Source organism: Lissotriton vulgaris, chromosome 4_1 (assembly GCF_964263255.1).
Source record: "Lissotriton vulgaris chromosome 4_1, aLisVul1.2, whole genome shotgun sequence".
In the NCBI taxonomy this organism is placed as follows: domain Eukaryota; kingdom Metazoa; phylum Chordata; class Amphibia; order Caudata; family Salamandridae; genus Lissotriton; species Lissotriton vulgaris.
The window spans coordinates 1,989,466,434-1,989,483,112 of NC_141691.1; the positions used below are offsets into that span (position 1 = coordinate 1,989,466,434).

The 16,679-nt window shown below is 47.1% G+C and overlaps 1 protein-coding gene across 2 annotated transcripts in view; it reads left to right on the forward strand.

The window, feature by feature from the left end:
• Nucleotides 1-16,679, forward strand: part of LOC147724807 (ubiquitin carboxyl-terminal hydrolase CYLD-like) — a 481,074-nt gene that overhangs the window by 270,742 nt on the left and 193,653 nt on the right. For both annotated transcript variants that reach the window (XM_086966313.1, XM_086966314.1), the window contains 2 exons: nt 7,831-7,872; nt 10,879-11,105. In XM_086966313.1, coding sequence (XP_086822439.1) covers nt 7,831-7,872; nt 10,879-11,105 — 269 coding nt within the window. The remainder of the gene's footprint in view (nt 1-7,830; nt 7,873-10,878; nt 11,106-16,679) is intronic.

Genomic DNA, 16,679 nt, shown 5'->3' on the forward strand with positions numbered 1-16,679 from the left:
GACCCGTCTCTGGAATTCCCTGCCTCCTGAGCTGCGAAAGGCCCAATCAGAAACAAGTTTTAGGAGACAGCTTAAGTCGTGGCTGTTCTCGGTGCCTCTCTAGGCTGCAGACTCCCAGCTAGCTTTCTTGCTAAGCCCTCATAGCGCCGGGACGCCTCCTAGTTGAGGCAGCTGTTCGCGCTTTATAAATACTGGTATTATTATTATTACATAAATAAAACAGATGTTGTCTCCCAAAGATGTACTGCAATCACAGTTGTGTGTTGCGCTGTTTGTAACTTGAAACTTTGATGCAGTGATGTGAATGATGGCTGTGATACAAAGAGCGTAACCATGCTTTAAGAGTTGTTAATACCAAAAACAGATGAAGCTGTTAAATCATCAGCTTTAGTTACTTTGGATCTCAATACAAAAAACATAACTTTCTGTGTGAAATGAAAGAAAAAGTTCTTCTCTATATTGAGATGGTTGTAGAAGTGCCACACTGTTTTAGCGCTGATGTTCAGCTACAATTCTGGCAAACAAAGTTTGTGAAAACTATATTTTCTATCTGTCAGTGACAGAATTTATTTATGAATTAATGTAATTTTTTATTTTTTTCCAATTCACCCATTTAGTAAATGATTTCATAGAGCTGTCTTTCATATGAATAACCATTCAAAAGAGGCTATACTGTCCTCTCTGGACTCGTCCTTGCGAAAGTCGTAGTAGATGAACAGAGGCCAGTACATATTGTTTTGTTGGTTATCAAGGCCTTATGGGTGATGCGTAGAATTTTGAGTTTCATATGCCTCCTGATGGCCATTGCAGGCCTGTCATCACACATAAGACCGATTGATGATGTTGGCGGCATGGTTTGCAGAGCTCTGGGGATACTGCAGCTGGGTCGGCATGCGCTGTGGGTGGCACAGACAAAGGCCACTATAGTAGTTCAGCTAAGACAATATCATTGATTGTTTAACTTATGGTAATGCTGGTAGGACCAGCATCTAGGTGGAAAGTTGTTACTCACCTTGTCAGCAATGGTACCATTTGGGCTAGAAAGACATATTTTTACCAAATCTGGATACCCAGGTATCCCTCTGCAGACACTCTTTTCTTACCTCATTATCCAGTGTTTCCAACACCACATGTAATCTTTGATCAGCCATGGCACAAGGTTTTATTGCACTGGTGAGGAGCTTGAGACCATTAAATAAATCTGCACAAAATGTATTTTGATAAATAAAAGACAGTGAACCCAGGTCTTCCTTGTGCCTTAATGGTAGTGCAATACACAGTTCTTGCATTACCGTCCTTGGCGGGGTTCAGAGCACTTCACCCATGGCTCCCTCATTTCTGGATAGCACAGCTGGTACTCAACATAACCAGCATGTCTGCACGGACGCGTGCTGCCTGCGCGCCAAAGGCAAGACCGTCTGTGCCCATCCGCATCCGGATTGCGGTCAGCGCCAGCCACGCTATCCCTTTCATTAGCGGTAAGAGCATTTCATGGACTCGGGACTCCCTCTTGGCTTTAAGGAGTAACTCGTGTCCAGTTGGCCATGACATTAACATAGTGAGCGTAATACTCCCTCACTACTGCAAAAGCTGTAATTTTATTTTTGGGAATAAGAGTGCGTCCCGGGGAAATAGGGTCATGAGCCCCATGGCTTCGGTGCAGTAGAAGAGATAAGAGCCTGGCTGATTAATTGCAGGTCATTGCACAAACATGCAGATGATATTTGGCTATCGCTGTCTGACGACAAATGAGATGTGATGTTTCTGACCGAAACATTGTTAAAGGAGGAAACCATACCGGTTTTGACCCTGGCTAATTCCTTGGGTTTTAAACTTTGCTGTGCAAACGGGGAGAGTGAGAAAAGAGGGGGTGGGGTAGCCATCCTTGTGAGAGGGATTCATGGGAGATTTTCACAACAGAGCTGAGAAATATGAACTTGATAGAAGGCCTGAATTTCTGTAATAAAGACAGGACCCACGGCATCCTTTGCAGGACTTTTGATACATAGACCACCAGACTGTCCACCAAGTCTAATCACAGACCTATGTAACTTCATTGCTATGAAGTCCTTAATGGAGCCAATCCCACACAACATATACAATCTCCCACTTACTGGGCAGGCAATACCTTAGATTTATTATTTTCGGACATCTCGTCCTTGGTAGCTGAGACCCCACTCAATTGGTCTGGACTGACCATTACTTGGTCCCTTTCTTGTTCAGTCTAGAAAAACTACAACCTGGTGGAGAAAGCCGCAATATACCAAAAAGAAATTGGAAGAAGCAAACAGGAGAGACCCGTGGTCCAGCACTGTTGAGTCAATTGCATTTAATTAGTGACCCTAATGTAGACACGCACGCACTACACAGGTGTATCTCTGCCGCGCTGGACCCCGTAGCACCGGCCAAATTAGCTAGAACCTCGAGAGAATTTCCATCTGCCCCATGGTTCTCTGAGGGGCTCAGAGTGGAACAAAGTAGATGGGAAAAAATTGAGCGCCTCTGGAGGAAGGATTATAGCTCAATGGCCGAATTGGCTTGTAAGAAGCTTTTAAAGAGCTTCACAAGTTGATGAAGGTGACAAGAAGGGACTACCTCATGAAGCGCATTAACAAGGCTGAGAACTCGAGCAAGGAAGTCTTTCGGTGCCTCGAGTGCCTGCTGAACTCGAGAGCAACTACAGCCATCCCCATCATTGTGTACGAAGCGCTCTGACTTTTTTGAGAATAAAATCTTGAAGGTTTGTGACACCTTCACAACAGAGATGGAGACAGGAAACCGAGGCATTGGGAGTCTGAAATATTGAGGACACTTTTTTGGAATTCATCCCTGGCGGCGATCCTGAAATGTAAGTTGGGGTCCCCAGAGGACCAATGCCCACCAAAAGTGTGGAAAACATTGGCTCACATAATTAATCCCGCTCTAAATCATACATGGAACACCTCATTTTCTATGGGCATCTTCCCTTATGTATGGAAACATGCTTTGTTATTGCCCCTGAGGAAAAAGCCTAATGTAGATCCGATAGAGCTTAACAACTATCGCCCGATCTCATTATTGTCAGCACCAGCGAAGATGTTCGAAAAGATGGTACAGCGCCAACTGGCTAGATTAATTGAAGGGCATGACATACTCCATGATACGCAATCTGGCTTTTGGTCCGGTTTTAGTACTGAGACGGCGCTGTTGGAGGTGGCGGAGTCTGTAAAAATGACAGTGGACGGGGGAGCATCAGCAATGCTGGTACTTTTGGACCTGTCCGCAGCATTCAACACCATGGATCACCAAATCCAGTTAGACAGACTCAAATTGATGAGACTGGGAGGGATGGTTCTGTCCTGGCTACAGTCCTATCTTAAAGACCGCACGCAAAGGGCCGCTCTTCAACCTTTTCAGTCAGAACCAAAGCAGCTGTGGTGTGGGGTACCACAGGGTTTGGCTCTGGGCCCGCTACTCTTAAATACCTATCTGGCACCCCTGTTCTCGCTCATAGCCAACTGGGATGTTAAGGCAATATCTTACGCGGAGGACACCCAGTTGGTGTTCTCCTTCACGGATCATTCTCCTGACTCTTTTATTAGATTTAAGGGGTGCTTGAAGGACATCTCCTGTTGGATGAATAATAATAAAGTAAAGCTCAATGTGGAGAAGACAGAGGTCTAGTTCTTTGGCAAGGCATCTCCTCCGTCAGCTGGACTTTGGTGGCTTGCCGAAATGAGCCTGCCACCTATCCCAGCAATGACGGCAAAAAACTTGGGTGTAAAATGAGAAACGGATCTTTCAATGGCAGCCCAAGTAGGTCTTACAGCAGCCTCATACTTAGGTAAGTTGAGAAGCCTGAGGAAATTTCTGCATTTATTGCCGGAGGACTGTTGCAGAATCAATTTTCATGCCACAGTGACATCTTGGCTGGACTATGAAAACTGTCTATACCTGGGACTACCTGCCTATCTGCTTAAGAGATTGCAGATGGTACAAAATGCAGCTGCGGGGTTAATCAGATGAGCATCTTATCAAAACCACATCTCTCTGCATGTAAGACAGCTCCACTGGCTTCCAGTAGTGAAAAGGATAAAGTTTAAGGCTCTGACCATGACCTTCCGTGCACTGCGAGCCAATTGTCCCAGTTATATTAAACCGCAATTATGCCTCTACCAACAAAATCGGTCATTGAGGTCTAACTCTCAACACCTGCTCTGCGAACCTCGCTATGTGAAGTCATGCATAGGGGGCAGATATTTTACAGTGGTAACGGCCAGATTGTGGAATTCCCTGCCTACCTACGTGCGCCTTATTCATTCTGAACGTGAGTTCAGAAAGACTTTGAAGACTTGGCTTTTTAGCCAAAGCTAGAATCTCGGTAATCCCTCTCTCCTACTTGCCAGCTAAGTGCCGCGACACCTCTGCTTGGGGTAGCTGTTGTGCACTACAAATGTTGATATTATTTTTAATATTATTATTCATTCCAAAGTGAGCTTTGCAGCTTGTACAGAATGTGCTAATATCATGATATTGATAGAAGAGCTAATTCCAAAGTACACTTACTGTCTGCAAATTGCACTTTCAGAAAGAGATACAAACAGGAGAAACAGAAGAAGGGTGGGAGTTTAACCCCGGATAGAAACCTTCCTTTTTCATCTAGTTTGGCATTTCACTGTATGAGGAATGTCTGCTTTTTCAGTTACTTGTGTTCGAGAATGGAATGCACACTAGTCTCTGTTGAAAAGTTAGCTGGTGTCCTCGCCATCTCAGTCAATCAAGGGGCACCCTATATTTAAAGATAGGGACCACTAAAATGTAAATCTTAACTTGTCTTGAGCCCTCTCTCAGTATCTTTAAGTGTACTAGAAGAATGTGCTGCTGGGATTTCATTGTTACACTGCCTGCGCAGCGAAGACATAACTTTTTCTGTGCCTTTTACACTTTTTATGAAGATGGTCAGCCTAGGCAGTTGCTGACTGGCTGAATAGCTTATTTCGAATATTAATTTTGCAGTGTATCTTCAAATCCATTTTCTTGTGTTATTTGTAGGTACTGATAAATTCGAATTTTCAACCTTTTTCTGGTATCATTTTAATTCTTTAGAAATGTAGTTGCTATATTTCAAGTGTGGAATGTGTATGTTTCTGAGATTCCTCATATTATGAATATCCCCAGGTGTCCGTCTTAATCCGAAAGACTAAAAAAGTTGTACTCCTGTGAACCAGTAGGTGGCGTCATGTGACTCTGCAGCGACTCATTTCTGCTGTGGAAGTAACATGCAGAGCCACATATAAGCGCCACCCGTGTGGGCTGACTTCAGTTCCATTCTTTTTGCACCTTCAGACGCAGATCTAGAGCTTCGCTCCTCCTTTTTTCGCTCTAGGAAGAGATTCATCTGCAAATTTTTTCAGTGTACAAAGGACATGTAACCCACAAATGCAATAGGATTTAAACATCGTAGGAATGTTGAAAACAGATGTCTGTGACAGATGCCCACGAGTTGTGTCTTGGGTACTTTAGTTTCATGTACGACTCCAAGACCTGTGATGACTGTGCCCACATGAACCCAAAAGCCATCAGAGAATGTAAAGTAAAGCTCTATGTAAAAAGCATTGGAAAACACCACGCTGGTCTCAATCCTCCTATACCAGAAGATCATCCGAAACTCACTGTAGTATCTAGCTCAGAGCTGGCTTAACCTTGATCGAAGCCACATTCAGATCTTGACGTGGCACAACCAATACTGAATCCATCAGACTCAGACACGATTCCAAAGCAGTGCACAGACACTGCATCAGTTTTTTGGCTTGTATCCCGACCAGAGCCAGCCATATGGAGACCGCAGTGGTGGGGGTGAGGAAGAGTTTGCCTTGCTCTATTGTGTAGTCAATTGGTACATGGACGCACAGGATGCCTGTGGGCTGGACACCTCACTCAATACTTGGTTGTTTCCCTTACTGAACGAGCCATTGGGATTAGGAAGGCTGCTGAGGTCCTTGATCGTCATCGCTTTACTACGGAGGTGAAAACAAATGTACTGACTGGTTTTGGTTTCCTGCAGCCTGGAACAGCACCAGCAAAACCTTTTTTGCCTTTCAAGGAGGACCTTACTGCCACGATATTTGACAGTATGGCTGTACCATTCTTTGGCCTGTAAGTCAACCGACTGGTCGCCTGCTGCCATAAACCTGCTCTTATGTTACCCAGATGTCTTAAACCATAATCCAACCCCTGAAAGCTTGGTGGGACAGGCATCCACTATCAGGGTGAATTCTAACACCTTCCCAACCAATTCTTCTGACATGGAATCAAAATGTGTGGATATGTTCAGGAAGCAAATGTTCTCCATGGCCACCTTGTTTTTTGGTTGGCCAATGCAAACTATTTACTTGGACGTTACACCCCTTCAAGGTTGGTGAGCTCTTACCTGCGATCCCCAACGACTCACTTTCTTCTGTAGCCAAAACCATTCAGGACTGTCCGGATATGGCTAAATCCATCACCTGCTCGGTCCTAGACACGTGACCTTAATGAGCATACCTTTTGACGATTCCCTCCTGTTTGGTGAAAAGGCAGACTTGTCCCTATAAAGTTTAAATGAAAACCAACCAGCAGCGCGCTCTTTGGGCCTTTCCTCTCCAGTTCGGCTATTCCAGCATTAATTTTGCCCTTTTATGGGTTATTCCAGGGGCTTGGCGCATAGACCACATCAGGTCCCAGTGCCCTGCCCAACAGATCTCGCAAATCTTTCGATGTTGGGGCTTTTTAACCCAACAGATGGCGAACTTGCCATTAGGGGCAACGTACGGCCCAGTCCTCCACCTCTCTGGCAATATTGTTGAATCCCCTTTGGTCTGCCCTTAACGACGCACTAAAGGGGAGAAGGATCATCTGCTTCCTGCAGGTGTGGCAACACATTACTTCTCCGAAATGGGTCCTGCATATTGTCCAGTAATGCTATGCCTTGCTCTTCCTTTTTGACCCAGTTCACCTACCACCTTCACCTGTCTGTCTTATGACTGGAAATACAGGCTCTTTTGGCCAAAGGAGCCATAAAGACGTTACCGGCCTCACATGTTTTCCCTGCTACTTCCTTGTGCGGAAGAAAGATGTAGGCCTCCTGTGCAAAGAAACATTCTACATGCGCACCCCGGTCCAAGTTCTGTCTGCCCTGGAGCCCAAAGACGTGATATTAGCATGTTTGCTTTGGACCAGTTGACGATTGTATTTACATCTCGGTTCTGCAGGTCCACATGTGTTATTTGCATTTCAAGGTTGGCTATAAGCAGCTTCAGTTTGACGTGCTCCCTTTTGACCCCACCAATGACCCTTGGATGTTCACCAAGGTGATGGCGGTGGTTGCTTTCTATCTATGCAAGTCGGGCCTACCAATCGTCCTCTATTTTAATGACTGGCTGTTGAAGGCGTGCTCACCACAGTCAGTCATAGAAGCCAGCTAACCTTTAGATTCTCCTTTTGACTTTTTATTGGTCAATGGACAATCTCAGGGCCTTACTCAGGTCAACAGACAGGCCTGGGCCTCTGCACACAATCAAGAGTAGCATGATTCTGGAGCTAAAATCAGGATACAGACACTGACTTTAGGTTCTGGGCTCTAACATTTTGGGGGTCCATATTCCTATTGACTAAGTGTTCAGTGGTGGTTCATTTGTGTCAGTGTATGGGCAACTGTTTATCTTCACGTGGTTAACTGAATAGGTCCTTGCATTGAAAATTACATATTGAGTGACTCCATAAATTGCAGCTTTTGGAACTAAAACTAGAGTGTTGAAAGGTTGCCTATCAATATTTTGACTGATATGTTTTATCTACTATCTTATTTTACAGATGTATCTGCCATAAAGCAAGAGTCTACACAGGAATTGTATGGTAAGATTTTAGCTGAACGCTATAACGCTTTTTAGAGTACCATGAACCATATTTCTTCTTATGGTAAACTTGTAGTTAATGTTAGCATGTAATGTTGATGACTGGGAAAGATGCACCCTATGTAAGTTTACTTTTTTGGAAGAAAGTCTTCATGGAGACAAATTTTATGTTTAGCCTGCACATTGGGTGGAAGTGGATTCCTACATTCAGTTAACATTTTTCACTGATAATGGAAAAATATAAATATGATCAAATAAGTTTATATACAACGTTACAGAAATAAAAAAAGAAAATTGTCTCCCAAACATCTACTGCAATCACAGTTGTGTGTTGCGCTGTTTGCAACTTGAATCTTTGATGCAGTGATGTGATTGATGCGCTGTGATACGAAGAGCGTAACCGTGTGTTAAGAGCTGTTAATGCCAAAAACAGAAGAGGTATTCTCATGAGGCTGTTAAATCATCAGCTTTAGTTACTCTGGATCCCGAAACAAAAAAATAACTTGCTGTGTGAAAGGAAAGAAAAAGGTCTTATCTATATTGGGATGGTTGGTGAAGTACCCCTCTTACCACTCTGTTTCAGCACTTAAGTTCATCTGCAATTCTGGCACCCAAAGTTGGGAAAAACTATATTTTCTGTGCAGTGACAGAACTAATTTATTAATTAATGAAATTATTTATGTATATTTTTTTACAATTCACCCATTTTGTAATTAGTTTTAGTTTCATTGAGCTGTCGTCCATATGACCAAGGAGCCACCTTGAATACGATGCACTCTCAGGCCTTTCCTCCAGACCAAAGATCCAGGTTACGGGCTATGATACTGATGTTTCAGCTTCTGACCTGGGTCTCATTGAGGGTGATGGAGGAATCTTCTATTTACTGATTCTTCTCGTTGTGATGGAGGAATCTTATATTCACTGTTTCTTCACGTTGTGAAGAAATGCCAAAGCTGTACCTTCCAGGGTGGTGGGCCTATGAATAACACTGATCAAAAGGTTCTGCAAAACTGAATTAGTATAATGCCCTTTCCATTGGAACATGGCATGATCATTGCGCAAGAGGCTAATAGGCCAATAAGTCTATTAGCCTCCTGCATCCTACTTAATGATAATGCCAGATAGCGCATCTGAGCTTGCTGGTGGCATCTGAAGCCAGCACCAGGGGAAGCTGTTGCATTCCATTCAGCTGTCTGAGAGGACTGCAAAAGATCTACAGTGGTGGCTTCTCAACCGCAGTTGGACCAGCGGAAGACCCCTCTGTCTGCCCCACTTGGTGGTGGCGACTGACGTAGCATCTTCTGAGTCGGGGAGGTCATGTGTGAGAGGTAGAAATCAGGGTACTCTGGTATCTGGCATATGACCCGTCTCCACATCAACTTTCTAAAGTTGCGGGTGAATTGCTTGGTGTTAAAGACCTTCCATCCGTTACGGGAAGGCTGCGAATGTTTCCATGGACAGCACTGCTGCCATGTGGTACTGTAACAAACAAACTAGGGTGAGGTCTGGGTCCTGTGCCAAGAGGCTCTATGCCTCTGGAGCTGGCTGAATCATCAGAGCACTTCCCTGATGGTACACCACCTGGAAGGATCTTTAAATGCAGGGCAGACACTCATCCGATGACAGCCGGCAGATCATGAATGCCATGTATCAGCCAGGTCCTATGGAAAGGGCATTGTGCCAATTCAGTTCTGCAGATCCTTTTAATCAGAGCCATTCCGTAGACCTGCCATCCTGGAAGATACTGCTAAGGTATCTGTTCACAAGGTGAGGAATCGGTGGCTAGAATTATCCATCAGAAGAACTAGTAACTTACCTTCATTAGTGCTCTTTCTGGTAGATATTCGAACTGAAAATTCATCATCCCCCTTACACCTCCCTGGTCTGTAAAATGTTTTTCTTCATTCTAACATGTCCCTATTTTTGGAAACCACAGACTTTTTCCTCCAATTCACAAATGGGCTCTGTGTCTGAGTGTGAAGACAGGCTTTTGCAAGGAAACTGCCTACCGGCTTGCAGGAGCACAGCTTTTTTTGTAGATTTCCTGATCCAGTCTGGCGCCTGGGAATAATCACAAGGTGCAGATTCTGCAGTTTGATATAGTATCTACCAGAAAGAGCATTACCAAAGTTAAATAGCTTGTTCGTTGAGTTCACATTTACTTCCCTTTTATGGCGAATAATGTATTGCTTTCTGTAGTTCATGACGCTGTGCTGGAACATTCCAATCTTGGGCGTGGCTCAGACAGCCCCCCGCCGTTGTGCCCACCGTGACTCATGACGGCCGGGGGCCATCATGACCACAGAAGAGGTTAACACCCGTTAATCTGTTTGCTTCTGTCTTCTTCTGGCACTCACTGGGTCATATGTTTCACCCCTCAAATTCTGTCATTCTCACACTGTTCGCCTCACTATTACATTCTCAAACTTTCTGTTAAATTTTATCCTTTGAACCTTCTCTCTCAGCCCCATCGATCCTTCCAAATTTCCTCTTCTTATCCGACACTCTTTGTCACTCCCTGTGAGTCGGTGAAGTAAAGGCAGGTAACATTTGTGTAGAGGCGACAAATGGTGGAGAGAGGGTAAGAAAAACGAAGTAAAAGAAAGAATGAAAGAGGTGAAAGGAGGAAAGAGAGTGCATGCATACATGCATAACTGACCGACAGATGCTCATCTTTTATTTTGTGTTGTGGTGCTTTTTCCCCTACTTGTAATTTTCAAGCAATCATACAGTGACTTGTCACTGTTGTGACTAATCTATTCTTACTTTGGGATGCCGGTGGTTCACAAGTCGGTATGTTTCAAAGCTTTATAAAACTTTTGGGATTTAATTTGCATTTTTGAAATGTGAAACAAATGTAATCAACATAAAAACACAAAGTTTTCATCATTAATATTTGTTAGTGGTAGCAGTTGTAGTCATCATTAGCATAGTTTTTTTACGACCTTTGTTCAGCTTGGGAATGAAATTTCACACAGATGCCAATTTAACCTGCTATTGATATCAGGCATTGCAGGACTCGAAGCAGATTGCCACATGGACCATCAACATTTGAAGCAAACCAGTGTTGAACCACCCAGCGGAAGGATGGAAGCGCCCAGCTCTATTTCTCACTTCATGAGTTTGAACTCAATGGTGCAGATCAATTTAGCAAAAAAGGAGCCAGTGTCGGGGATCATCCGTTGGACTGGTCACTTGCCTAACTTGCCCGATTTGATGGCTGGAGTTGAGTTGGTAAGTAAAATGAAGCGCAAACATTGAAACTAGCATTCACTTTGGAGATGTTTGCAATGTTAAGCTTTGGTAATGTTAAGACCCATCATTGTCCATTTTTTGGGAACATCCACTGAGTGCTTGTTAGACCTGCGATGGGCAAGCCCAGCACAAAGGGGGTAGCTTGGCTCATGTGACAAGGCAAGTGAAGGCTATCGTGCTAAGCCGGCTCTGACCCAATAATAACTCCCTGTACAGTCACCAAAAAGAAGGACACCACACCACTGCTGTAGAAAAATACGATTCCTTTATATAAAAATTCTCTGTTGTGAATAGGGATCAATTAGGGAAGCACATATACATTTCTTTTGGCCACAATTTGCTGGGTTTCGATTTTGGAATAATTACAATAAATAACCTCAGGAATAAATAACATCAATAAATAGAATAAATATCAGGAATAAATATCATCAATAAATAGAATAAATATCACTTTTGTTTAGCAGAATAAATACTGGTTCATTTAAATAAACAAACACATGTTCATTCTGGTATCCTCCCACCAATTAAATACTTCAGGAACATTACACTTGCAATACGTTTCAGGTTGGAAAGATAACTCTTACAGTTTATGATGATTTCACTGATAATAAATACAGGCTTCTCTGGGCACAAAAGGAGTGTTGGGACTCTTTAAGAATCACTCGGGGAGTATGCGCGTTTATCTAAAAGGCAAGGAAACACAGTGAACACTTCATTTACACTCGGCTGCCACCGGAATGAGTTCTCTGCTTGCCGGTGGGGTTTAAGCGCGCCTATGGGCTTTGTCACTGCTAGCACTCAGGCAGCACCAGTTCAAAGTCTTTAGACTGACGAACGGGGCTGCCGGAGAGGTCACACAATCTTCGCGCTCAGTCAAATAAATGCCGGTTCACAGTTCCTTTACAACGCCGCTCCCCACCTGAAGAAACGGGCAAACCTCACATCGGCTGCAATCGGAAAGCGATTCAGTCAGGGCTCAGCACTTCTCACGCCAGCGACGGGGTTCTCAGGGGTTCCACGGACCTCCCTCCTACTTCCTCATACAGGATGGTTCCCGCCCACAGCTACAGCTGCCGATTCACTGGGGAGGGGCAGAGACAGTAGTCCCGCCCAACGAAGGCCGGCCTTTCCCCGCCCCGGCGCACCACCTCACCTTCAGACTGCGCAGGAAGCACTCTACGCCGGTGGGGCTCGGAGACGTCCTAGCTCCTCGCTGGAGGCGCCTGTCGCAAAGGGGCACAGAAGACTGTCGCGGTCGCGGCGAACTTGCTCTCGCCTCGTGACACGCGGAATCTGTCATGATTCACCACCGGGGGGGGGGGGGGGCAGGGAGGCACACGAAATCGGCCACAGTCTCTTGGGGGTAATGAGGCACTCGCTGGGCAGGCCCTGTAGGCGCGAGGTCACCGCACACGCAGCTGACTGGAATACCAGTCAGGATCAACGCCAATGACCTTTGCTGCTCTACTGCCCGTGCTACCAGCCACCTCAGGGGTCAACAGGGCAGGTGTCAATCTGGTGTCAAGTCTGGAATCTCCTTCTAGATCTGGAACATCATCATCCAATCTAGTCTTCTTGATCATCTAATCTAAAATGGCCGCCAGGGACTGGACCTTATATAGCCAGTGCCCTGAGGTGCTGGCTCGTGCCGGTAGGTTCTAGAACCTTCTCTGGCTAGGCCAATGACATGGCACTTTTGAGATGTATTCGGGACACTAACAGCCACCATACTGTGGTTCTAGAGCAGCCATTTTGTGTACTTGAGGGAAATAAAGGAATTCCTGTCAGGAATGCGCGCCAAGTAAAAGGGCGCCAAAACCTTGAAAGGTCAAGGTTCATGGAGGCTCCAAGGAGAGTCACTCACATGAGGAAAAAGGATGGCCACCATTTTGAGGCCATTCATACAGGTTGCCAATCCCAGTCTATAATGTCACAGGTTTCGCCAGGTGCCTTGTAAATAGGTGCCAAAAACCTTGTGAACAACTGGGCGTCAAGGACATCTAGCCCCATGAAACAGCACACAAAAGTCCTGGTAGACAAAGAAAAGCGACAAATTTTGGGAGGTACAGGGGAACAAAAGAAATCATAGTGGTGAGGGGACTCTCAGAAGCAGACGGGTCTAACACGCGTCCCCCCCAGCTGAAAGTGGGGAGAGCTACCCAACCCCTTGGGAGTTCTCAACACTAAGGCGGAAATACCTGGAGAGACCGTCTGCATTGGCGTGGTCAACTCCGGGTCGGTGTTCCACCCGAAAGTCCATTCCCTGTAGGGAGATAGACCACCTCAACAGTTTGGGGTTTTCCCCCTTCATCTGCATGAGCCAGCGAAGGGGTCGGTGGTCAGTCTGAACAAGGAAGTGTGAACCAAGCAAGTATGGTCGTAGCTTCTTCAGTGCCCAGACCACCGCAAAGGCTTCCCGCTCAATGGTACTCCACCTCTGTTCCCGGGGAAGCAGTCTCCGTGACAGAAAGACCACGGGTTGATCCAGACCCTCTTCATTGAGTTGCGATAACACCGCCCCAATGCCAATGTCGGATGCATCTGTCTGGACAATGAATTCCTTCGTGAAGTCTGGAGCCTTCAAGACGGGAGCGTTACACAATGCTTGTTTCAGAGTGTCGAAGGCTCGCTGGCAAGCCTCCGTCCAGATGACTCTCCTGGGTTGCTTCTTGGCCGTGAGTTCAGTAAGGGGTGCCACGATAGTGCCATACCCCTTCACGAACCGTCTGTAGTAACCTGTGAGGCCCAGGAAGGCTCGGACCTCAGTCTGGGTCTTGGGGGGTTTCCAGGCCATGATTGCCTCAATCTTCGCCTGAAGGGGCTGCACCTTTCCCCTGCCCACCAAGTGACCTAAGTACACTACCGACCCCTGTCCAATCTGACATTTGCTGGCCTTGATCGTCAAGCCAGCCCTTTCCAGGGCCTGGAGAACGGCTTGCAAGTGCTGCAAGTGATCCTCCCAACTGCTACTGAAGACAGCTATGTCATCCAAGTAAGCAGCAGAGAATGACTCCATCCCGGTGAGGGTCGTGTTCACCAACCTCTGAAAAGTGGCAGGAGCGTTCTTGAGCCCGAAGGGCATGACGCAGAACTGGTAGTGTCCATCAGGAGTGGAGAAGGCTGACCTTTCCTTGGCTCCATCAGTCATGGGAATCTGCCAGTACCCTGCAGTGAGGTCAATGGTACTGAGATATTGGGCAGCTCCCAACCGGTCAATCAGTTCATCCGCCCGAGGGATCGGATGAGCATCCGTTTTGGTTACCGAATTTAGCCCTCGGTAGTCCACACAGAATCTAAATTCGGGTGTGGCGCCAGGTGGAGCAGCTTTGGGCACCAAAACCACCGGGCTAGACCAAGGGCTACTTGAAGGTTCGATGACTCCTAGCTCCAGCATCTTAGCTACTTCACTTCGAATGCTGGCCTTCACCTTGTCAGACAGCCGGTAAGACTTGGACTTCACAGGTGGGCTGTCTCCTTTGTCCACATCATGGGTACACAGGTGGGTCTTACCCGGGACAAGGGAGAACAGAGGAGCGAATGACCCCAAGACCTGGCGACATTCCTCCTGCTGCTCAGGAGTCAGGGTTGGCGAGAGTTTCACTCCCTCCACCGACCCATCCTTTTCTTGAGACGCAAAGAGGTCAGGGAGAGGCTCTGTGTCCTCTTCTTCTGATCCGTCAGTCACCATAACCAGCATGACTTCGGGCCTCTCATAGTGGGGCTTGAGGCGGTTGGGATGTAACACCCGATGTGGGTGCCGAGGTGTCTTCACGTCCACCAGGTAGGTAGCCTTGCCCATCTTTTCCAACACCTCATAGGGGCCTGTCCAACGGTCCTGGAGGGCACTCAGCTCTCCAGGCTCCATCACCCACACCTTCTGACCAGGCTCCAGCTCCACTGGGTGAGCATTGTGGTCATACAACGCTTTCATAACTGACTGACTGGCTTCCAAGTTGTCAGAAGCTTGCTTCCACAACTTAGCCATTTGGCTCCGGAAGGCCAGCATGTAGCTCACCACGTCCCGGGGAACTTTCTGAGGAGACTTTTCCCAGGAGTCCCTCACCAGGCGGAGAGGTCCACGTACAGGGTGCCCGTACAAAAGCTCAAAGGGGCTAAAGCCCACTCCCTTCTGCGGCACTTCCCTGTAAGAAAAGAGCAAACAGGGTAGGAGGACGTCCCATTTCCTCCGCAGGCTTTCGGGTAGACTTCTGATCATACCCTTCAAGGTTTTGTGGAACCTTTCCACAAGGCCATTGGCCTGTGGGTGATAAGGAGTGGTAAACCGGTAGGTCACCCCACACTCCTTCCACATTGCCCGCATATATGCTGACATGAAGTTGGTCCCCCTGTCAGACACAACTTCTTTGGGGAATCTCACTCGGGTAAAGATCCCGATCAGGGCCTTCGCCACTACCGGTGCAGTAATGGTTCTCAGAAGTATTGCCTCCGGATACCTTGTGGCATGATCCACCAGTACCAGGATAAACCTGTGACCGGATGATGTCGGTGGATCTAGGGGCCCAGCAATTCCGATGCCCACCCTTTCAAAGGGGGTGCCAACGACGGGAAGTGGTTCCAGGGGAGCCTTCAGCTTCATCCATGTTTTCCCACTGGCTTGGCATGACACACACGACCGACAGTATGTGTCGGACGCCACCCTCATTCGAGGCCAATAAAAGTGGGGGACAAGCCGTGCAACGGTCTTGTCCTGTCCCAGGTGTCCTGCCAAGGGAATCTCGTGAGCCAACTCTAATAGGAAGGCTCGGTAACACTGTGGGACTACCAGGGCCCGTGACAGTCCGTGCACTGGCGCCCTGGGCTCACTGTAGAGGAGACCATCCTCCCAGTAAACACGGTAGTTCCCAGACTCATTACCTGCTGCTTGGGCTTCAGCCTGTTGCCTCAGACCCTCGAGGGTGGGACATTCCCTCTGTCCCTTGCTCAGTTCCTCCCTGGATGGTCCCCCCTCCACTCGCCACTCAGCGGGGATAGGTAGATCCTCCAACGGAACCATGTCCTCCTCCGCGGACTCCGGGTCTATCTCCTCCGATGGTCTATCGGTCTCAAGGGGCACGGACATCGAGGCAGGCTCCTCCTGTCCTTGAGATGCTCCCTCATCAGCCGCTGGGTGGGCCATTGTTCCAGGCTCCAACCCACGCGACTTCTCCTTTCGAGCAGCTGCAGACCAGGTACTCACACAGGCCCAATCAGGTGTACCCAGCATCTCCGAATGAGTACGGTATTCCACCTGCTTCCAAGCATTGTGCTCCATATGATTGCCCAGCAGACAATCAACTGGCACGGCGGGACTTACGGCAACTCGAAGTGAACCTGCAACCAATCCCCACTCAAAGGGAACCTCAGCCACGGGATAGTGGCTCATTCTGCCGTCAGCCATCGCGGCTGGATGAAGTACGCCTGGAATCACCTGCTCTGAGGACACCAGATGACTCCTGACTATAGTCATACTGGCTCCTGTATCTCTCAGAGCTTTCCCTCTATGGCCATTGATGGTGACCCATTGCCCATACTTGGTAGTATTTGAGGGCACCT